This window comes from Dromiciops gliroides, chromosome 2 (genome assembly GCF_019393635.1).
Source record: "Dromiciops gliroides isolate mDroGli1 chromosome 2, mDroGli1.pri, whole genome shotgun sequence".
Classification (NCBI taxonomy): Eukaryota; Metazoa; Chordata; class Mammalia; order Microbiotheria; family Microbiotheriidae; genus Dromiciops; species Dromiciops gliroides.
Genome location: NC_057862.1, coordinates 478498338 through 478522749, shown reverse-complemented (window position 1 = coordinate 478522749; position 24412 = coordinate 478498338). Strand labels below are relative to the sequence as shown.

The 24412-nt window shown below is 39.1% G+C and overlaps 1 protein-coding gene across 1 annotated transcript in view; it reads right to left on the bottom strand.

The window, feature by feature from the left end:
• Positions 1 to 21818: 21818 nt before the first annotated feature.
• Positions 21819 to 24412, bottom strand: part of BIRC6 (baculoviral IAP repeat containing 6) — a 304070-nt gene continuing 301476 nt past the window's right edge. The window contains 3 exon segments of the mRNA XM_043981000.1: positions 21819 to 22440; positions 22443 to 22479; positions 22481 to 22498. Coding sequence (XP_043836935.1) covers positions 22322 to 22440; positions 22443 to 22479; positions 22481 to 22498 — 174 coding nt within the window. The 3' untranslated portion in view covers positions 21819 to 22321.

Sequence of the window (24412 nt, the reverse complement as noted above, 5' to 3'; positions counted from 1 at the left end):
TTACATAAAAATAAAGAATGCAAAATAAACCACAAAATAAAATTAGGAAAAGTATTGGCAGCAAATTTATTAAATTTTATTAACTCAATATTTTAAAATATAAGGAATTAACAAAACTATTCAAGGGGAAAGTAACCATTCCCTAATGTATAAGTGGTCAAAGGATGCCAAACAATTTACAGAGGACATGAGATCACAAGTAATTACTCAAAAAAAAATTTGATCTAACAAAACATGCAAATGAAAACCAATGCTGAAGTACTCTCGCTGCACAAAGTTAATAAAAATAACAAAATAATGCTGGTTTGTGGAGAAGCAAGTATATTTCTGCATTTCTTGTGAAACTAGGAAGATTCTTCTTTGGAGGACACTTTAGGATAACATTCAGTCAAAATAATCTCTCAAGTAATCACATTTCTGAGAATGAGATGGTTAAAATAAGAAAATAGCTAGCTATTCAAGCATTACTTATAGGAGTGTTTAATGGTGTGGGGGGGTGTCTGGAAATATTTAAAATGTCTAATAGGTGAGAAATGTGCAAATACATAATGGAATATTATAATATAATTTTTATTATCCTCTGCAGTCATTGATGGAATAAAAATGTTTGTTAGGGCTGTAATCATGTACATAAAGATGATTGAACCAATCAGAGGTAAAGTCAGAGTCAGAGAGAGAAGAGGAGTCCAGGACAGAGACTTTGATTGTTATCCAGATAGCCCCTTAACTGTGAATACACCATGCATGGTGGTGAGCCTGTGCTCTGGCCAATTCCAAAGAGATTGTGTTTTTACCATTTAATAAAGAAATTGTGCACCAAGAAGCTTAGAATTGTTCCCCATGTGCAGTTGTCTGTCCAACCCCACTCCCCTTAGGGAGGAGGAAAAGAAAATTGACAGCCTGAGCAAGAAGAGCTGCCCCAGACTTTTAAAGGAAAGACATTCTTCACTCTCTTCTGAGGCTCTGTCTGGCTTGGGATTTTTTTTTTTGGGGGGGGGGCGATATGGGAGAAAAGATGTCTTCTCTGACTACCCACATATAGGTTAGCACAGAGTTCTTGAGACTAAGTCATATCTTTAGTTTCCTCTTCTTTAGGACAGCTGCCAGGGCCAGAGAAAGACTCTCATTGCAACAAACAGTACACAGATTATATATGCTAGCTGGTGTGATGGAAACACTAATTGAACCTCCTTAATTATGCAAACTTTATTGATAAATTCATGCAGCCTCCACAAAGAACAAAGCATCAACCTGCTTCTTGGAAGTGTCTTTCATACCCATGCTCATGACAAGTTTCCCTCTTTACCCAGCCAGTATCTGGGAAGGCCATGTACCTTCCTCCAAGGTACCTGAGGAGCCTCTAGTTCAAGGGAATTAGAGCTGCTTGAGTCTCAAATTCTGGGAATGCAGGAGCCTATGCTAGGCTGAGGCCTCAGGTAGGCTTCTTATAGTTTTTAGCTATGGGCATTCCCATGTTGTTTACCATATAATTTGACTGGTAGTTTATTACTGGTGAAATCTGTCCTACCAGAGGGTCCACATATGCTCATTAGTCAGTCAAGAACAAACACATGTTGTTTACTATATCATGATACACAAAGAATGAACACATGTTGTTTACTCCATCACAATCTACATAATTATATATCACAATACACAAGGACTTATCTTATTATTGAAAAACAACTCTACCAAAACAAAATGGAGGCAGTTATATAATAAAACTTATTCTCACTTCACTCATGCACTCAAGAAGTCTGGAATCATTGAGAGGTCCAGGTGACTGGCAGCAGGACTTGTTCCCTGCAGCTGTTAGCACACTTCTTGGAGGAGATGATCCATGATGGGAGGATGAACCCAGACTATGCTCTAACTTTCTAGAAGACAGTTAATGCTGAAGAAGTTGTTTAGATAGTACAGAGCTGAAATTAAGGTGAAATTTCTAATCAACAATCACACAATAATATTTCATGTTTTAAGTATAAATCTCTTCCTTAGTCTAGTACAATAGAAGTTAAAGGTTGCTTTTTCATGTTTAAATATGTATCATTGAAAACTTATGCATCTTTTGGATTTAAATGTTTCTTTTGGGATGGAAGAAATAAATAACTGGCCTATATCTAGTATCGGTGTTACACATGGAGTAGCTTTCTAAAAGGCACTCAAGCAATCCATTTTGGGAAGGCCCTAGACATTAGCCAAACGTAAGTTTTGTTAAAAGATTGTTCTACTCTGTGATGGGGGCAAAATGAGCCAGAAATAACAAAACAAAAAAACCTAGCACCTTTTTTTGGAGGCTAGGCTTCCCCAGGACTGAACCCATACCTTGAGACCCCAGAACTATGGCTCTTTAATGGAACAGAGTGTCCCAATCTTACTGGGCCAACAGACCTCTTATTTGGGAGTTTGATAAAGGTTTGTTGAAGGAATGAGTGAAAGAATTCCCTGCTCTTATGCTTTGTATGGATGATGGGTGAACAAGAGTTAACAGTGTATACTGGAAGAAAGAGAAAAGCAGGGCTTCTTCTCAGGTGTTCTGAGCAATTACTTATGGCAGAGAGACTAAGTCAACCTGACAGAGAGAGCCAATGTGTCCTGACCCTTCAGGGTGTTAAACTGAACTAGTTGTTGCATCTGAAAGGTTGAACATCTGATGGGCAGGAAGCCCAAGGATAAGAATAGGACCAGATCTGCTGGGAGAGTGGGGGTGGAGAGGCAGTCTTGATATACAGCAGCCTGTGTTCAACTCTTCTGTCCACAAAGGAAAACATGAGCTGGCAGAGAAAACTTTGAACCAGGTATCCTTAACCAGGGCCCCATGAACTTTTTTTTTTAAGTATTTTAATAACTATATTTCAAATCAATCAATAAACATTTATTAAGTATCTACTAGGTGCCAAGTACTGCACTAACTGCTGGGGATACAAAAAGAGACAAAAGACAGCACCAGTCCTCAAGAAGCTTAAAATCTAATAAACTGTTTCCTTTATAATCCTGTATATCTTATTTCATGCATTTAAATACATTTTTCTGAGAATGGGTCCATAGGCCTCAAACAAAAAGTTAAATAACACCTAATATAATCTAATTGTTATGGGAATATTATGGGCCCAGGTTACCCCAGAAGTTATCTGGGGTAAATCAAAGAACCTTCTCCTTGAGAAACTAAACCAAAGGAGAGATACACCTAAAGAGATAAGTGGCACCAGATCGGGACTGAGTTAGCTCCAGGACCACCACCCTTCATTCCAGTCTCCCCCACCCCTGGGGAGATAAGATTGGGTGTGGCTGCTGCCTTTGTGGCTTGAGGAGGAGAGAGACGGCTTGAGAGATCCACCTATAAAAGTATCTGCCTGTCTCCAGCTGGAGGAGATAGGTATCTCAGAGCCTAGCTCTAGGCCATGCCTTCTCCCCATGAGAAGAACTTCTGTCCAAGGATTTCTCTCTTAGTTTCCTTTCCCTAGCACCTAAATAAACCATCATTTTTGTGAGAAAATGGGTAGTCTCCTCTCAATGTGGATATAACAGTCACTCATACTCCTCCTGACCTGTTTGTAGGACAAAGGTCTCAGATCCCCTCCTCCCCCTCAGGTTAACAAAATCACATGGTTCAAGGAGCCCTGTTCTCAACAAGGTCCACCTGGAGTTGTGTCCATATAAGGAAGAATAAGGTCCATTCCTGAGTTATGTCCATATGAGGAAGAGGGATGGGAATACTGAGTTCCAATTAGCTAGTTTTTGCGCATAGATTGTAACCCTTGAGTAATCAGACCAGTGATGAAAAAGGGGAGGGTTCATTCACATTAGGGACTAGGGTATAAAACAGAGCCTGCGAACCCCCTTTCTTTGCACCCACTAGCTACATACTAGGCTTCCTCCTTCTCATGAGAAGGAAATAAAGAGCCTTTGCCACATCCCTGTTGAGTTCCTGAGAATTATTGAGAAGAGGATGTTGGGTTTTTTCCTCACAATTTTATTCTAATTGGTTTTGCGTGCAAGAAGATGTAATTCTTTAAAGAGAAATTCCTAAGGATCCCTACCCCTATCCCAAACCCCTACCTCAAACCCCCACCTATTTCCCCCATAACACTAATCAATGGAGTTGAGATCAGTGATTATTGGGTAGACTACCAGACCATCCTTCCAGGCCAGGAGAATGAAGAATGAAAACCAATATGGCTTTTAACTTATTTATCACTCACACACAAACCATCCCCATTTCCAATCAGGAAATTTGAATATTCAAAAATAAGAATATATACTTGCTGGATCTGGAGGCAGAGGACCTTGGTTCAAATGCCCCTCCACTCTTTGGATGAGTCATTTACCTATTGTGGGCTCATCCGTGAAATGAAGAGATTAGCTGGTTTCTAAAGTCTCTTCCAGTTGTACAAGCATATTACCATGGTCAAAGAGCATTTAGGTACTAGAAAGAACCTCCACCCCAAAGAACTTGGCCACTTTCCATCCTGCCTCACGTTGGTATAGTTGGATCCCATCTCTCCTCCTACACCCTCCACCTGAGTTCTCTGAGAATGAGAATCAAATCAACACTGCCAATGTTTCTTGAAAAAGAGCAAGTTGATTAACTGCTTTATTGCTCCATTCACTATTTTTGTGACTTTCCAGACTAAATCCCTACCCTGGCAACCACTTCCTGATCTATTGATTATGTAACAGGGAAAACAATAAACATTTATTAAGCCCCCACTACCATGCTAGGCACAGCACTAAGTTCTGGGGATACAAAAAGAAGCAAAAGACAATCCCTGACCTCAAGGAGCTCACAATCTAATGGAGTAGACAGCATGTAAACAAATACATACAAAACAAGCTATAAACAAGATGAATAAGAAAAAATTAACAGAGAGCACTAGAAGTGAAAGGTTGGAGAAGACTTTCTGTAGAAGGTGAGATTTTAGTTGGGATTTAAAGAAAGGTCAGTGGGTGGAACAGAAGAGAGAGAGAGAGAGTGCAAGAGAGAGTGTGAGAGAGAGTGCGAGAGAGAGTGCGTTCTCAGCATGGGTGATATGGGATGGAATTTGGGATCAAATTGATCATGAGTCGTCCCAAAAGATTACAAGACTCAGTGACTCAGTTTCCCAAGTTTTATTATAATACTGTGAGTGACCACAGGGAGAGAACCAGAATAGTGGAAAGGTATTTCTCAAATAGTGAAAGAAAAAACAGTTATATTTATAGTATGAATAAATTGATTATCAGTCTCATTATAATAATCTCCATTTTAGGGAGGTACAGGGGAGGGCCTATCCTAATTTGGAGTTCCTAAACTAACCCCCGAGGCAAGTTCCTTTTTCCATGGAGGTGTGTGTTTTGTGATTTCACGTCATAGGGTGAATCTGAGGACAAATTTGGCCTTTTCTGCGCATGTCTCTTTCTGGTTCCCATGCTTAGTTTCTTTTTCCTTTGGGGGGGGCGGGTAATGAGGGTTAAGTGACTTGACCAGGGTCACACAGCTAGTAAGTGTCAAGTGTCTGAGGCCAGATTTGAACTCAGGTCCTCCTGAATCCAGGGCCGGTGCTTTATCCACTACACCACCTAGCTGCCTCCATCCCATGCTTAGTTTCAAAACATCTTCATTTATCATTTATTTCTAGTCTAAATTTCTATAGCCTGTCATTTTTTCATTTTTTCTCTGGTCTTCATGGCCTCCCTCCCTCTGTTCCTGTTATGGGTACTGTTTATGTGGGTAAGAGAACTTAGCATCCTGACTTGTAAGTTATCCATTAACTGGGGTCTGAGTCCCTCTTAGAGCTCATATATGAATTAGAGCTTGGGTCTTAGGTTTTTCTGTTAACCCCTTTTTTGTCTCCTACATCATGGGGAAAGGCCTGAAACAATGCCTGGAGCTAAGAGATGGGTTAGTGTTTCAGAATTGGGTCTTGTTCTAAGACTACCCAGAAGGCTGGTGTCATTGGATCAAATAGTATGTCATGGGGAGTAAGGTGTAAGAAGTTTGGAAAGGTAGGAGTGGGGCTGGGTTTTGAAGGACTCCATGCCAAATAACAACTTTGTATTTGCTCCTAGAAACAACTGTTCTTCCTTTCATTCTAGAAGAGGACCAATTATGCCTTGACTTGTTTGTGAATTGGATTCAAGTGAGGTAGAGTTGTGTAAAGTCTTCGTCTCCATCTCAATTCTGAGCCACAGAGAAGGCATTAGGAAGCCACTGGAGTTTATTGAGTAAAGGGTGACATGATGGAACCTACACTTAAGGGGGAAACTAGGCAGCACAGTGGAGAGAATGTCAGACCTGGAGTCAGGAAGATGCATCTTCCTGATGTAAGAAACCCCATTTAAAAATTTCTGGGACTGGGGGATTGGAGGAGTATCAAAGGTCTTTATTTACATTCTCATGAGAATGGGCCATTTCGAAATGTGGGCCCCTAAGCCCCTTTATCCTTTAACACGGCTAGCCCCTTCCTTCTTCCCCAGTTACAATTACCCAGACACTGGCACCAAAAACTGGCCAATCAGAACACAATGCAGCCAATGGGGGGAGGCTACAAAGAGACAGCCCTCTAAACTCTTTCCCCACATGACCAGCCTTGCGTCTCCCTCATCATGTGATTTGGTTTGATGGGGAGGGGGAGGGAAGGCAGCCCCTTTTTAGACTAGAAGGTGCCCGGCCCCCATTTGTGGATATTATCAGTTTCAACTTTTGAGGTGGGGGGCACATTTCCCACACTGATATCAAATCCAGCCTCAGGCACTTGCTAGTCCTGTGACCCTGGGCAAGCTACTTAACCCTCTTTGCCTCAGCTTTCTCATCTGTAAAATAAACTGAAGAAAATGGCAAGTATCTTTGCCAAGAAAACCCCAAATGGGACACAAAGAGTTAGACATGACTGAAAAACAACATCTATTAGTGCAGTGCCTAGCACGGAGTAGGTACTCAATAAGTATGCCTTATTGTTGATTACCTGATTCCCAACCCTCTTTTCCCATAAAATGATAGAAAACATGAACCATTGTCATACAAGGCCATTCCTATTACTACTTCAAGACTTTGAGCTAATTATTTGGATGGCTTTTTGCCATAGTATAATATAAGTATAAAACATAACATGCGTTACATGTAGAATTTCATCACCTATTATTGCAAATCCCAGCTTGGAAGTTGGACAGCCTGCATAATGGGAAAATTGCTTCTTTTCTTAGCCTCTTGGGGGTTGAACTAGATGGCTTGGAAGGTCCTGTCCACCCTGAAATCTGTGATCCTATGATCTTCAGAATAAAAATAAAGATAGCTTTGGACCCAATCAATGATCTTTAAAATGTGTGAAAACAGAGAAAGTAAGCTTCACAGAGATGAACTCATCTACTTTTTCCCAAATTTAGAAGCTTTGCTAACCCTTGTACCTCATAATGGGAAATTATTATTAGGTTGTTTTAGTGAGGATAGTAAAAGAGGAGATATGACAAGTGGATTATGTCAGCATTAAGTTAAGATAAAATTCTCACGTACTTAATGAAAAAAATGATTAACCATAAGCTTTAGCATTAATGTTTTTATACCATGCTAGCACAGATTATTATAAAGTAATCTATAGGTAATTTAATTTAGTATCCTACCCAAATATAATTTGTTTCTGCTCTCTACTTAAAATACTTTAAAAATAATCTTTCAAGTACAATCTATTTTCAGAAGTTAGGGCATTTTGCCCATCTCATTTCCTCTCCTAGAAGTCTTATGAAAGAAAAAGAAATATTGAACTAGAGTTTTATTGACAATACAATAAACTAATGGGGAAAGGGCCCCCTACTTGCCATCTAAACTGAAATTCCTTGAAGGTAGAGGCTGCATAGATTCATCATTTCTATTTTTATTACTGGGGAAACTGAGGCTCAAAAAGGTTAAGTGACTCACCCACAATCACACTTCCTAGCTCTGATTTTAATATACTAATTTCTCCATGAAACAAAAGTCCATTTTTAAACATTGATATATTTCCGGTAAAATGTCAACTTACAACAACAAATTCTGGGGCACCTAGGTGGTACAGTGGCTAAAGTGCCAGGCCTAAAGTCAGGAAGACTCATCTTCCCAAGTTCAAATACAGCCTCAGACACTTACTAGCTATGTGACCCTGGGTAAGTTACTTTACCCTCCTTCCCTCAGTTCCTTATCTATAAAATGAGCTGGAGAAGGAAATGGCAAACCACTGATTGCTGATAATAAGATTGCCTTGGTTTTCTCCTCAATGTTCTTCAGATGGTGACTTGGCCCAGTAGAGAATAAGGTTTCAAGAGAGATAAATCCCGTTTCTCCCCAATATTAACAATTAGTTATCTAATAATCATTTCTCTTGGTTAAGAAGCCTCAGACATGAGTGAAATGACCAAACTGATTGAAAACATTTCTTAGTTTGAAATACACATAATGTTCTGAGTAGTTTTGTCTGCAATCTTCAATGTTTGCACCCAACTTATCATTAGCCGACTAGATAACTGATAAACAATGATTCTTTTCTAAGCAATTTGTGGAATATATGTGTGATGGGTTTTGTCCATCTGAACAAAAGGGAAAAGCTACAAAAAAACAAAACCAAAAAAAAAGTGAAAATAGTATGTGTTGACTTGCATTCAGATTCCATAGTTTTTTCTCTGGATGTGGACAGCATTTTCCATCATGAGCTTTTAAAATTGTCTTGGATTATTGTACTGCTGTGAAGAGCTACATCAATAATAGTTGATCATCACACAATGTTGCTGTTACTGTGTGCAATGTTCTCCTTGTTCTACTCATTTCATTCAGCATCAATTCACGTAAGTCTTTCCAGCTTTTCTTAAATTTGCTGCTCATCATTTCTTATAGCACAATAGTATTCCATCACATTTAAATATCACAATTTGTTCAGCCATTTCCCCCAATTGATGGGCATCCCCTCAATTTCCAATTCTTTACCACCACAAAAAGAGCAGCTATAAATATCTTTTGTATTCCACGTGATCTTTCAAGCAGAGCACAGATGACCATTTGTCAAGTATATAATTTTGATGGGATTATTATTCAGTAGCAGGAAGGACTAAATGGAAGTCGAGGTCATCTAACACTATGATTCTGAGATTTTGTGATCAAAGCCTTCTTACAGGGAATGGACAATAGCTGAAACTTGAAGGAAGCCAGGACAGCAAGGAGGTAGAGATGAGGAAGGAGACAGTTCCAGATTTGGGGAATAGTCAGTGAAAATGACCAGAATCCAAAGACATTTGTAGTGAACCCAGTTGGTATGATTGCAAGACTTTTTATTTTTTACTTTTATGGCTGACTTTTGTTTTTAGATCACATTCTTTTCTGACCATAACCCTGCTCCTTCTGATATCAGCGAGTGTTCCTGGGTACCAAAGATTTAAACAAAGGTGACAAGATCAACAGTTCAGCAAAACTGACTCATTGACCAGTTTTGAAACAGTTTCATGGGTTTCTCCAGGAGAATTAGCAGGATGTGGATATACGAGGAGAAAACAGATGATGGAGATAACCCAGGGTTTGGGTTTGGAAGATGGTAAAAGGGCCAGGAATTCAAGGGTAGCTGATAATATATAGTTAAATTGGTGAAGCCTAGGATCAAGGATCTGGAAGGAGCCTAGGATGGGGTGATAAGAATGGGAGAACAGGGAAGGAGGAAGTGACCTAAGGTCATGAGGACAGAATTGTTTTAAGAGTGGCAAAGGCAGGAGATATTGAAGAATAGAAATTGTAGTCAAGGAGGAATTTCTGAGTTCTGAATCACAGAGGAGGGCGAGTGGGTCCTGGCTAGGTGATGGTCAGATCAATAATAGCCAACGTTTTTATAGAACTTTTAGGTTTGCAACGTGCTTTACATATATTGCCTCATTTGACTCTTGCAACTTCGTGAAGGTGTTGTTATTATCCCAATTTTACAAATGAAGAAACTGAGGCAAATTGGTTGACTTGACCAGGGTTATATGGCTAGTAAGTATCAGAATCAGGATTTGAACTCAGGTCTTCCTGACTCCAAGTCCAGTGCTTTAGGTTAGTTAATCAATCAATGAGCTAAGGAGAAGTTATTCAATGCCTAATAGGGTTTCAAAAACAAAAATGTCAGTCCTTGCACTCAAGGAGATATCACATGCTCATATAGAGGCATATGCAAAATATATACCATTTGGATACAAGGCAACCTTTGTGGGGAAGGCTCTAGCTGTTAGGGGAACCATGAAAGATATCATGTCAAAGCTGAGTCTTGAGGGAAACCTTGCTCTGAGAATGGAGTTGGATCTTCCAGCCCTCAGATTCTGAGATGATTAGGTTGCAGAGGGCCAGACTGAACTGTCACTCTCCTCTACTGAGAATGAAACACACACAAGAGATAACCCACATGGGCCATAGGTGCTTCGTTCTGGATCCCTGAGCCCATGGAAGTAAAGGTCCTTACCTCAGGTATGTTGTGGCTTGGTAGGTGATGTGGATCTCTGGAGCTGAGGCTCTGATACCCATCAATGTGGGTGCTTTTTCCATTGGTGTTGATTGCAAATTATATCACCCACACTTTCTCATCTTTTGTGATTCTTGTCCTGTTTTCCCATAGGTCCTTGATCCTTTTACCATGCTGGCCTTTCCTCTAAGTCTTTTTACACTTGGATTATCCACTGGCTGTCTCATCCTCTTTCCACACCACTAGCCCACTTCCTTTTCTGATCATACATCATCTCAGGTGATATTTTTAGGCCACTTCTTGATTTTGGTCATCAATGGAAACATTCATCAAGCAGTCACTACTTTTGCCCACCAGCATTACCTTCTAAGTCACCCGCAACTTTGATTCTTTGGAGACTGGAGCATCCCAAGATTTTCAACCATACAGCTTTGTTAGGAAAATATTTGTATTAAAAAGAAAGATTTTTGTGTGAGGGAGCAATTTGGAATCTTAAAAAATTACATATTTCCCAAATTTAAACCAGGGTGCTCTCTTCCTTCTTTACAATTCTGGAACTAACTCATATTCCATTTATAGTGCCTGTCCCAGATAAATGTACTGATCTACTAACTCAGTGACCTGGTCATACAACGACATACCATTGTCTGTATAGTTGTTTTTCTTACCCATTTAGTTTTCTCTTTGTTAATTGTTAGAGCATATATTGCTGTTTGAGTATCTTACTGAGGTGGCAAGAGCGCCTCTATGACAGTGGCAAACATCTTTGGTGAGCATACATTTGTTATTTTATCCTTTGTTTGATAATAATTATAAGGGTTTCCCTCCTCTTTTTAAAGTGTTTTGTTGGTGCTCTTTTTTTTGTCATTTTCCAACAACCCCAAACAAACAAAAAATAGAACTCTCACTTCTTAACAATAGGTAATCAAGTAAAGCAAATCAACACATTATCCATGTCTCATGACACATTTTTGTCTTATTTCTTTGCATAAGCAGCAAGGGGCATGCCTTATCATTGTCTTTTAAACTTATAGGTGGTCATTGCATTGATCAAAGCTCTCAAAGTCTTTCAGGGTTATTTTCCTTTATACTTCTGTGGTCACTGTGTAAATTGTTCTCTTGATTCTACTCTCTCTCTCTCTCTCTCTCTCTGTATATATATATATGTATATGTATATATATATGTGTGTGTGTGTGTGTGTGTATATATATATATCTATATATATATATCCTGCATCTGTTTAAACAAATCCGCCTAAGATTTCTCTGAATTCTTAATTTTTGGTTTTCTTGCTTTTATTTTTGTTTTGATTCTTACACCATTCCATTACGTGTATATATCACAATTTGTCCCTATTATCCTTCCATTTATTTGTTATTCCAAAAAAGTATTGCTATAAGCATTTTTGTATTAGACTTTACTCTTTGTCTCTGATCTCCTTAGGTTTATATACCTAGTAACTGTATCTCTGGGTCAAAGTGTATATACATTTTAGTAACTTATAATTCCAAATTTCCTTCTGGAACAGATGTAGGAATTTGCAACTCTGCCAACGAACAAACCAACGATTATTGTTTATCTTTGTCAACCTAAGTGCAAGGTAAAACCTCAGAATTACTTTATGTTTTTTCTATTATTGGTGATTTGGAACATTCTTTCATATGGTTGTCAATAGCATGCATTAACTATTAATACCTTTGGACTATCAGTTGAGGAATGATTCTAATTCTTATATATTATATCAATTCCCTCTATAGCTTGTACATAAAAACTTTATCAGAAATAATTGTGGCAAATACTTCTCTTCTAATTTTAGTTATTGAGTTTGCTGGTAACAAAAAATGTCTATTTTATCTAATAAAATTGTCATTGTTTTCTGATGATCTCTATCACTTGATTAGTCCATTTGTAATTCTTTCCTTAGGCATATTTATGTAAGGTAGCTCCTTCCAAACTCCCTTAATTTTTTTTTTCAGTAACATGATCTCATGTCATTGATCCATTTGTAACTAATTGTGGCATGTGGCATATGGCATGAGATTGTTTTTACTTGATTTTTGTCAAACTGAATTCCTTACCTCAGTACATGGTGTCCTTGGATTTATCATACTCTAGTGAAGGGGTTCTTAATGTGGGGTCCACAGATACCTCCAACCCACCCAAAGGGATCTATGGTTAGATTTTAGAGAGTTCAAGAATTTAAGTGGGAAAAATTACATTTTAATTTTCACTATCATTTGGTTTCTTTGGCAATCCTATGTATTTTATCTCATACATTTAAAGATATTAATCTGAGAAGGGATTCACAGCCTTTACTAGATCCATGGGATCCATGACCAAAAAAGGTTAATAACTTCTTCAACAGGCTGTAATATTCAATTGCTTCTGGGTTTTTAGTCCAGAAGGTTTTCAGTTATTTTTGTGGTTGTGTTCATCAAGTAGTTTTGTATGATCTTAACATATGCATGAGAGATCCCATGCTGAAGGAGTGCCTGTAACATTACGTTTTACTCCTTTTGTCAAATGCTTTTTTCTAAGCAATAAACAATAAACATAGCAGGATCTTATATTCTCTGAATCTGTCAAATATATGATTATGAAGATATAGTCTGCTGTATAGAATTATTTGTGAAATCTAGTTTCCTTCCTGTACTTTCTATTTGAATATACATGTAAATCATTCTCTTAAGGATTTTACAAAGATGAGACAGACAATAGGCATGTTGGTCTGTGGTAATTAATGCTCTCCCAATAGCCTTGATGGCATTACTATCCCCTGTCAAAGAAGTTTGGGTTTTTGGGGATGATTTTATGTAGGAGGTAGGGTTAAGTGGGTTAAGTTAATTCACATCAAGGCATGGAACATTCATAACATGCTCTATCTTTAACTCCTTCATACCGCCTGAGTTTTATTAAGCCAATTAATTGGGGTGGGAGTGGAGAAGAAATATTTTTGGACTTATGCTTTTCCCCAAATCTCAATACGTGGGCTCTAGGAAGGAGATGGAGAAGAAAGTTTGTGGTCTCCAGTTTCTCTCCTTCCTAGAGGAAGGAGTTGATCACTCTCTTTGGTTCAGATCCCCATAGTTCAAATATTCTTTTCTATCTTTTATCCTTAATGAAAGTGGACAATCCCTACTGGAGTGGGAGTTGTCTATTCCATTCTTACAAGAATACTCTGTTCCAAGACCTGTTGCCTTGAGCAAAGTTCCGTCAGAGATGGAGCAAATATAGATTTTCTTAGGTTATGGATCTATGGTTATTCTGAGAGAAATCAAATCACATTTTTGTTCCAGTCTCTTCCCACCCCCAATCTAGATCTAAAACTATTCAGTGGTTGTTACTTGCATGAATTTCTTCCCATTTATGCCTATTTATGCAGTATAACAGTTATATACATGATTAAATGTTAGTAACTTGATTCGTTTGATTATAACATTAAGGTTTGTGTATTCTCACCCTTTATATTTTGTTCCCCATTTAGTATCTGCTCATAGTTTTAAAAAAAATCAGAAGGAACACTGTCAGTAAACAAATACGGATACTGAAAAGGCAGGTCAAGGAAGGTCAAAAAGCCTGGCAGAAATCCAGTATTCAGGGAGTCTGAAGGAAGCAGGGGAGCAGGGCAAGACAGGCAGAATTCAGGGACAAGAGATTAGAAGGTGGAAAGGACCACAGCTGAGTAAGGTTTTCTGTCTCAGCACTGGCTGCTTCTAAGTAAACTTGGACAAGGTTGCAGATCATGATCACTTAAGAATTGGCTGAGGAGTGTGACAGTTGGGGGCGGCAGTTTGCTGATGAAGTTGTTTAGAAAAAAAAAAAGACTACATTGATGCAGAGTGAAGTAAGCAACACCAGGGGGAAAAATTATACAATAACAGTAAAAGTACAAATAACTGGAAGGGAAGCATTTATTAAGCACTTATGTATGTGCCAGACACAGTACAAACAACTTCCCGTATATTATCTCATTTGATCCTCACAACCATGGGAGGTAGATGCTATTATTAGCCTCTTTTTACATTTGAGGAAACTGAGGCAGACAGAGGTTAAGAGACTTACCCAGAGACACACAACAGGTCTTCCTGACTCCAGGAAACATGTTCCCTGCCTCCTGATAGAGAGGAGACAGACTCAGAGTGAAGATTGAGACTTTCTTTTTTGGACATGGCCAATATAGGAATTTGTTCTACTTGACAATACGTGTTTGTAAGAGGGATCTTGTTTTTCTTTAGTATAAAGCTCTTAGGTTATGAGAGAATTTTGAAGGAAAGTAGAATGGGATATGCAGTAAGTATCCATGAAGGTTCTCCCTCCTGCCTGTGGAGACACTACTCAGTCATAGGGTCATAGATCTAGAGCTCAAAGGGACCTTCACAGGTAGTGAGTGATCAGCTTTTATTATTATATGTTCAAAATCTTCTGGTAAACCCAGGCGCACCTAGGTCAACAGTCAAGATAGATTTATTAAATGCCTACTATTTACAGCACACTATGGTAAGTGCATTTGGGACAGCTAGGTGGTACAATGGATAGAGTGTCAGGCCTGGAGTCAGGAAGCTACATCTTCCTTAGTTCAAACACAGTCTCATATACTAACCAGTTGTGTAACCCTAGGGAAGTCACTTCACCCTGTTTGCCTCAGTTTCCTCATCTGTAAAATGAGCTGGAGATAAGGGGCAGCTAGGTGGCACAGTGGATAGAGTACTGGCCCTGGAGTCAAGAGGACTTGAGTTCAAATCTGACCTCAGACACTTAACACTTACTAGCTGTGTGACCCTGGGCAAGTCACTTAACCCCAACTGCCTTACCAAAAAACCCCCCAAAAAAACAAAAAAAATGAGCTGGAGATGGCAAACCACTCCAGTATTTTTGCCAAGAAAATACTAAAAGGGGTCACAAAAAGTTGGACACGACTGAAATGGCTAGACAAAATGGTTAAGTGCTAGGGATACAAAGATTAGATCATCACAGATTTAGAGTTGTAAAAGACCCGAGAGGTTCATTTAGTCCAATCCCTCAATTTATATTTTGTCTTATGTCACAAAGGATTATGTTAGGGTTTGAACTCAGGTACTCTGATTCCAAATTGGGATGAGGTTGGTTGTTTTTTTTTTTTGAGGGAGTGGCTACTGTTCCACTCTAGATGAAAGAAATGACAGTCCTAAAAGGAGCTTACATAAATTCCATTGGGAGGGAAGGAGATATGACATATCTCTGTTATACAGGTAAGTATAATAAAAGGGTGGAAGTGAAGGAGGCAAAGGACTTTAGGATTTAGAGATCCAGCACAATCCTCTCATTTTATAGATAAGAAAATTGAAGCTTATAGCAGTGGCTTGCCCATAGACACCGACAAAGATGAGTAGATCCAGGATTTACATTTAGACATGACATTAAATCTAGTTTTTCTTTGCTAGATGAAGACCTCCCGAATGTTGGGTGGCTCCCTGGGGAGGATTTATAGGAGGGTGTGCCAGGATTTGCACAAAATCAGTGGGGAGATATAGATGATGAGATCTGCATGGATGATCAATGAATAAGCATAATTTAAAGGAAATGTTTCCTGCAGTCTTTCATTTTCTAATTTTCCTTGGGTTTGCAAGATAACCAGGGCTGTTCCAACAACCTGGATTGTTTCTAAAAGAGAAGTAAATTAAGATTTGAGAGGAGTCCTACAAAGAATGTACAGCAGTATTAGGGCATTCATTAGCTTTGGAGATTGCTATTTCAGATGGCCAATGGCCTTTTTCATTTATTTATAGGTTATCATACTGTGGGAATGGTTGCAACCCCCCCAAAATGTTACCATACTCTGTTCTTGAAACATGAAGTTTTAGGTGTGTGTAAAAATGAAGATGGTAATTGAAATAAAATATATGCTTCAATAATGTAGATGAGTTTCACTATAGAGTATCTAATGTGTCATATTTCAAATTAATGCAACTAAGAACAGAAATTGGTTTGAAGACTGATCTTATTCAAATGTGGTATCAAATTATATCTCTGCTACAATCAGCTACCATGACAGGAATTGGGGGAGGAGGGGGCCGAGAGTGCTGTCAGATAAGCCTTTGCCTCTGACACCCAGCACCCACCCACCAGTGTTCAGCCATGTCATGTACTGGAGAGCTTTTGGTCTGAATCTCCAGATGCTTGGAAATGTCTTTTTAACCCAGAAACACTATTTTCGCATTTCCTCCAGTTTTTTCTGATGGCTTAGTTGATACTAGGTTGTTTACACAGATTCTACTAACTCAGAAAAATGTTTTTCTCCTGCTTTTTTTATGTGGTGTTGTTTTTTGTTTTTTTAGTGAGGCAATCGGGGTTAAGTGACTTGCCCAGGGTCACACAGCTAGTAAGTGTCAAGTGTCTGAAGCCAGATTTGAACTCAGGTACTCCTGACTCCAGGGCCGGTGCTCTATTCACTGTGCCACTTAGCTGCTCCTCTCCTGTTTTTTTAATCTCTATGTTGAAAATTCCAAGATCTACCTATTTAGCCCTAACTTTTTTTTTTTTTTTTTAGTGAGGCAATTGGGGTTAAGTGACTTGCCCAGGGTCACACAGCTAGTAAGTGTTAAGTGTCTGAGGCTGGATTTGAACTCAGGTACTCCTGACTCCAGGGCCAGTGCTCTATCCACTGTGCCACCTAGCTGCCCTGCCGTAACCTTTTCTAACCTCCAATCTTGTTATCTCCAACTATCTAGTAAACATCTTGAGCTGATTGATCAATCAATCAATAAACATTTATTAAACAACTATTTGCCAGGCACTGTGCTAAGTGATGGGGATACAAAGAGGCAAAAAGTCTATGTCAATAAGGAGCTTACAATTTAAAAGGGAGACAACATGCAAACAAATATATACAAGGTAAGTTATAAACAGGATAAATAGGAAATAATTAAGCTATTAGGCACTAGAATGGAGAAGTTATGGAGAGCTTTTGGTTAAAGATGGGATTTTTGGTAGCACTTAAAAGAAGCTGGGGGTCAATAGGCAGAGTGGAGGAAGGAGAATGTTCCAGGAATGATGGTCAGAGAAAATATCCAGAATATTTGGAATATCTTCATTTGTGGAACAGCCAGGTGGTCAGTGTCAATGGAATGAAGACGACTTGTCAGTGAGGTGTAAGAAACCTGGAAAGGTAGGATGGATCGAGGTTGTGAAGGGCTTTGAATACCAAATAGAGGGGCAGCTAGGTGGTGCAGTGGATAGAGCACCAGCCCTGGAGTCAGGAGGACCTGAGTTCAAATCTGGCCTCAGACACTTGACACTTACTAGCTGTGTGACCTTGGGCAAGTCACTTAACTCTAATTGCCCTGCAAAAATAAAAAATACCAAATGGAACATTTTATTGGCTCCTGGAGGCAACAGTGAACCATGGGAGTTTATTGCCTTGAGGAGGTGGGGTGACATGGTTGAACCTGCACTTTAGGAAAATTGCTTCAGTGGATGAATGGAGGATGGATTAGAGTAGGGAGAGACTCGAAGCAGGGCAGACCCAGGACCTACCTATTAAAATAGTTTGGGTATATTCTAGAGATGTTGAAAAAGTGAAGTCAACAAGTCTTGGCAATAGATTGGAGGTGGGGAATGAGACTTTTTTTTTTTTTGTGGGGCTATGGGGGTTAAGTGACTTGCCCAGGGTCACACAGCTAGTAAGTGTCAAGTGTCTGAGGCCAGATTTGAACTCAGGTACTCTTGAATTCAGGGCTGGTGCTTTATCCACTGCGCCACCTAGCTGCCCCTGATAAGAGACTTCTTGATAGGACAGATCATCTTTTGACTCTTTTCGTACCCACAGAACCTAACACGATGCCTGGCAAATAGTGGAGGAGTGAGGAATCTAGGATGACTCCTTGGTTTTAAGCCTGAGGGACTGGAAGGATAGTGGTGTTGTCCTCTACAATAATAGGGAAGGTAGGATAGGGGGACGGTTTAGGGGAAAAAATGAGTTACGTTTTGGACATAGAGCTCAAGGTGTCTACTGGGCATCTAGTTTGGGATGTCTGAAAGGTAGTTGGAGATATGAGATTGGGAAATAGAGCAGCTTGGGACAGAATAGGCAGATCTGAGAATCATCAGTACACAGATGGCAATTAAATCCATGAGAGCTGATGAGATCACTAAGTGAACTGGTGTAGGAGAGGAGGGCCCTAGGAAGTGTAAATGTAAATGTCCGGCAGACAACTTAAAACTCAATGTGTCTAAAAGTCATTATTTCCTACCCATTAAGCTCGCGGAGTACCACCAACCCTCGAGTCAACCAGGTTCACAGCTAGGTATCATCCCCAGCTCCTTGCTCTCTCATTTCCCATATCCACCCTTATAAAGTCCTGTGAAGTGTACATTTAGAATGTTTCTTGAATACGTCCTTTTTGACCTCTGACACCGTGACTATCCTGACACAGGCCCTCATCATCTCATCCCTGTACTATTGCAATAACCTGCTAGTGGATGTCTTAAATGTCTCCCTACTCTAGGCCATCCTCCACTCACTATGAAAAAGCACAGATTTGGCTGGGCTTTATTTAATAACTGTACTGGGTTCACCCCAAAACTCCGGGATGAATGAAAAAATCTTCCAGTGTTCAAAGCCCTTTATAATCTGGCTCCTGCCTACAACTTTCTTTCCTCTTCATCTCCAACCTTTCTTCCTTCAAGTCCCAGATAAAACATCACTTTCTAAAAGAAGCCTTTCTCCATCCTCAATACTATTGCCCTCCCACTCTTGATTATCTCCCCACATACCCAGTTTGCTATCTGTTATTTGCATGTTGTCTCTTTCATTAGACAACTTCTGGAGAGTAGGGACTTTTTCACTGCCCAGCATTTAGCACAGAGCCTGGCACTGAAGAAATTGTTGCTTGAATAAATAAATGCTCCCTTTTCCTATATGAACTCAGAACTTACTTACTCTATAACCTTTCTCCCAGCTCTGAACCCTTATGTGTATCTTGAGATGTGTCATGTCCACTACTTGCCTAACCTGAATGGAATCAATCTTAGTCTGCTCTGGAGAGCAACAACCTAGGATCTAGTGCTGACAGCTGTTTCAATGGCATTAATAAGGAAAGAACCAGGAATTTGATCTAATGGTACAGTAAGCTACTGAAGGCGGCAGCTAGATGGCTCAGTGGATAGAGCACTAGGCCTGGAGTCAGGAAGACCCGAGTTCAAATCCGGTCTGACACTTATTAGCTGTGTGACCCTGGGCAAGTAACTTAACCTGTTTGTCTTAATCCAAGGGAGAAGGAAATGGCAAAACCACTCCAGTATCTTTGCCAAAAAAACAAGAGTCAGACATGACTGAACACAAGCTTTTGCAAAAACTGTGAAATAAATCTGGTATGAAAAAACCTGTTTTTTGAAAGACAGACTAGCATTGATATTTTGTCCTTATGTGAAAAGACTGGTGAAACTGGAGGAATATAATTTGAATAGATTAAAACAAACCTGTTCCAAAGATTAAAGGGCAACCGTTGCTCGTGATTTCTAGTGAACTTAAGAGTAAATTCTATGAACTCCCTAAAGTTCTAAACAAAATAAACATCTTTTGTTTTTTTCCTGGTCATGTTGGTTTCTGAACTGACACAAGTGAGCTCTTGAGTCAGAGACCAAGCAAGTATCACATCAATTTAATAAAAACTTTATAGGTGTCCCCTACTCTATCAATCATCCCATTCAATATATATGGTCTTAAGAATGTGGAATGAAGGGCAGCTAGGTGGCGCAGTGGATAGAGCACCAGCCCTGGATTCGGGAGGATCTGAGTTCAAATTCGGCTTCAGACACTTAACTAGCTGTGTGACCCTGGGCAAGTCACTTAACCCCAATTGCCTCACGAAAAAAAAAAATGTGGAATGAAAACTATTTGCATTCTGCAATGCTTTCTATATTGCTTCTTTGTTAATTTTTGAGTAATTTTATAATGCCATTAAGGAGCCTTACAGGATGGTGGGGTTGATAGAAAGCCAATCTTAGAATCAGAAAATCCTCTGACACACACTGGTTAAGTGCCTATGGGCAAACCACTTACTCCCATGCCTGGGATGAAATTGAGACAACTCCCCCCTCTCCCCCTTTCCACTTCCTAGAACCTCTCTGGATTTCAGTTCTCCAACTAGGCTCTTTCTAGTCCCTAATATTGGATCCTCTGCCCCCTTTCTGCCACAGACAATAGTAACATTGTCACTGCGCTGATTTAGTTTTGTGGTGATGATGCGTCAACTACTCAACCTACCTTATTACTCACTTTCAAACCTGAATATCTTCCAGCAGAACCACTAACTTCAATTGTTCTTTCTGGATATGATGGTTTCTTTGGCCTTCCATGAAATGGAACCTAGAGACTTTTAATGTAGGAGGCATGTCCAATAGGAGCACAAATCCGTTACTCAAATAGAAAGTCTAGATTTAGTTGCACAACAATAACTCCCTTGCTCTGGGCAAAGCAATGATGATTCAGAATGTTGCTTGTTTTGCTTCTGAACAAAAGTTGACAAAGCATAGGTAACTTTTTACACATTTTTTTCTTTTTTTTTGCACGGCAGGGCAATTGAGATTAAGTGACTTGCCCAGGGTCACACAGCTAGTAAGTGTCAAGTGTCTGAAGCCAGATTTGAACTCAGGTCCTCCTGAATCCAGGGCCAGTGCTCTATCCACATGAGCACCTAGCTGCCCCCACAATTTTTTTTTTAAATGATCTACAATTTAGTTTAACTGTAAGACTTTTTTTCTTTATTGTAATAAGACTGCAACTTGGGTCAAGAACCCTTATCTTCATGCCTGAAAAAAGTGTGCATTTCTATAATGTGTCCCCCACCCCCCACCCCCTTTGGTCCTAAATACAATTCTGCAGTCCTGCATAAAATCAGAAGTTTATACAATGCATGTAATTTTAGAAACAAGACATATACTAATCCACCTAATATTTTATTTATTTTGGCTCTAAGCATTTGCATGAAAATGAATTCTATACTTAGGTACAGAATACACTGTAATAGCACCAGAGGGGCACATCCTCTTCTGCTCTCTATAGTCTCAATACATACATGTGACTTTAGTAAAAAACCAGACAGTCCAGTTATGAAGAGCCCTTGCCCTTTAGCCTAGCCCTTTTGGAAGAAAGTCAGTTATGATAGGATGTTTAAAATTGATCATTACTTTTTACATATTTCACCTCAAAGAATGGATGCATCCAGAGGCCCAATTGTTGGCATGAGATAAAATCAAGTCCATTTATTTTTCTGCATTTGAGAATTAGTTAGCATAAAATTAAATACGTTGAATGTAATAAATTCATCCATACAAGTGCAAGTTCCAGCTATAATGTAGTTTCATGGCAGATTTATTATTTTAAAAAATGTACCAGTAAATCATAAAAGAGGGAGTATGTCCATTTAACTTTTATTGAAGTATATACGTCTTCGGAAATCAAACTTGTGTGCATTAAGGTATGGCCAAACATAGAATCTATCAAATTCAGTGAAAAGTTGTGACTTTAAATAGCTGTAAGAATGACCAATATATATTCTTTGTTACAACTGCCCTCCACTCTACAAGTAAAAAAAAAAATAATAAACATTCAGTAAAACATTCTTTCCTAAGGGTAGTTTCCCTTATATAGCAGTGATTTATCCATTTCTTGTATACACAAATTTTTGAACATACCAATCAGTGGTTCTCACAATTGAAAAATAAAAGCACAAAAAAGTTTACACTCTTGTACAGGTAAATAAAAGATCATCTTGAATTAAACTGTATATCCTTAAGGGCATAGTATAGTTTCAGTTCCATTACTATGACATAATTATTAGCTTCTTACATACAAATATTGACATATTTGGCTTGTGCTTCAAAGCCTCTGTGTCTATAAAGCCCATGTCAGTGCAGCTCATAACTGGAAGTCACTGTGGAGCTCTTTACTGCTGCCGGGGTGACCTGGTCATGCAATGCAGTCCTCGGAGCCCGCTGCAGCACTGCACATTGCTGAGGAGTCCTCAGCCTCTGGTCCAAGCCATCTGGACAGGGGAGTTTAAGGAGCTCTTCTCGAAAGCTGTGCAGTATGGCGCTAAACAGAGGGGCAAAGAAGAGTTTTTAGTATTGCAGATCACAAGGAAAGAAAAGAAAAATTTATATAAAAAGAAGGAACAAGCACTTATTAAGCACCTACTATGTGCCAGGCACTGAACTGTGCTAAATGCTTTACAATATTATCTACTTTAATTCTCACAACGACCCTGTGAGACAGGTGCTATTATTACATTTCCAGTGGCTGGGGGGGAAGGAGGCACTGAGGCAGATGGCAATTAAGTGACTTGCCCAGGGTCACACAGTGAGTGTCTGAGTTTATTTTTGGATTCAGGTCTGACCTCCACTTCAAGTGCTCTTTTCACTGTATCACCCGGTGTCCTAAAAAAATACATTTCTGAGACCAATAAGAACTAAAATAAGAAGGAAATGTTTTAAATAAAATGAATGGGTTCTGAAATGTACTATTTGGTGGATAGAGATTTCTATTCCATATAGACAGTTTCTTATGCTGATTAAGGTCACAGTCTGCAGTTTTTGAGGAAAGGGGATATTATCCTCAAATATCACATGCAATGCTTCATGCATCATCATTTAAACACTATATTTAGAACTAATTTCCAAAAACCACCAAACATTTATTGTGTGCCTATTAGATGCATGGTAATATGCTAGGCACCAGGATAAGATGTATCAAGTAATGTTTATTCTCTAGGAATTCATCCAGTTCACTTAGAATGGGAGAGGGTGTGGGTAGATGGAGAGATAGTTTGGGATCAGGCTGAGGAGTTTGGATATATTTTGTCTACAATGGTGGTAAAACACTGAAGATTTGGGCTGTGGAAACATATTTAAAATATCCTTTTTAAGTAAAACTGAAATATTAAGAAATAATGTTTCTCTGGTCTTAAAAACAACACCTTTCTGGATTTCCTTCTTTGAAAGTAGGTTAAGCCTGAGTTCAAATCTGGGCTCAGAACCCTTGACACTTACTAGCTTGTGGACCCTGGGCAAGTCACTTAACCCCCATTGCCTCACCCCCCCCCCCCAAAAAAGAAAGAAAGGTGGGTTAGGTAGAAGGCTTATGTCTTGTTTGTTGTTGTTGTATCATTTCAGTTAGTCTGACTCATTTTTGACTCCATTTGGGGTCTTCTTGGCAAGGATCCTAGAGTGGTTTTACCATTTCCTTCTCCAGCTCATTTTACAGATGAGAAAGCGAGGCAAACAGGGCTAAGTGACTTGCCCAGAGTTATATAGCTAGTAAGTATCTAAGGCTGGATTTGAACTCAGGTCTTCCCAACTCCAGGTTGGGAAGGTTTTTCTTAAGGAATGCATTATGGGGTAGTTACCAAAACTGTCTAGTTTATGGATTCATTGTCTTTCCTCCCCCCAAAACTGATTGGGCTATAGACCCATCTAAGTGAAGTCTCCCTTTTCCCTATCACCACAGGTAAGGAGGAGGGGCTCTTTGTTTATTCCCAAGACAATACTGAAGGGGTGGTCATCAAAGGAACTAAGCAGTAACTATTGTTTTGGAATATTACTTATTCAAGATTCTATAAGATTTGAGGTAATATGTCTGAGGAGATGGGGGGAAATCATGCTAGTATGGACACTTCCCTCTGGTAGAAATGGCTTAGGTATAGGATAATGATGAAATGAATAAATTATTTCTGGAAGATGTGTGCTTAAAACAGAGAATATTATTTTTTTTCTTCAATGGGCTGGAGAGTGACCTGGGCAAAACAATGTTTTTTAATAAGTTAAAATTTTTTTATATTTCATAACTGTTATCATATTGAGTTAAAAGAAGGATAATGATATTTGTGTTATGTAATTTATAGAGTGGTTGTATGTATCCAATGAAATAAGGTATGTGCTTTGAAATCTATAAAGGGTTATAAAAATATTAGGGAGAGATTAGAAACAAGGATAGCCCGTTATGATGTGATTA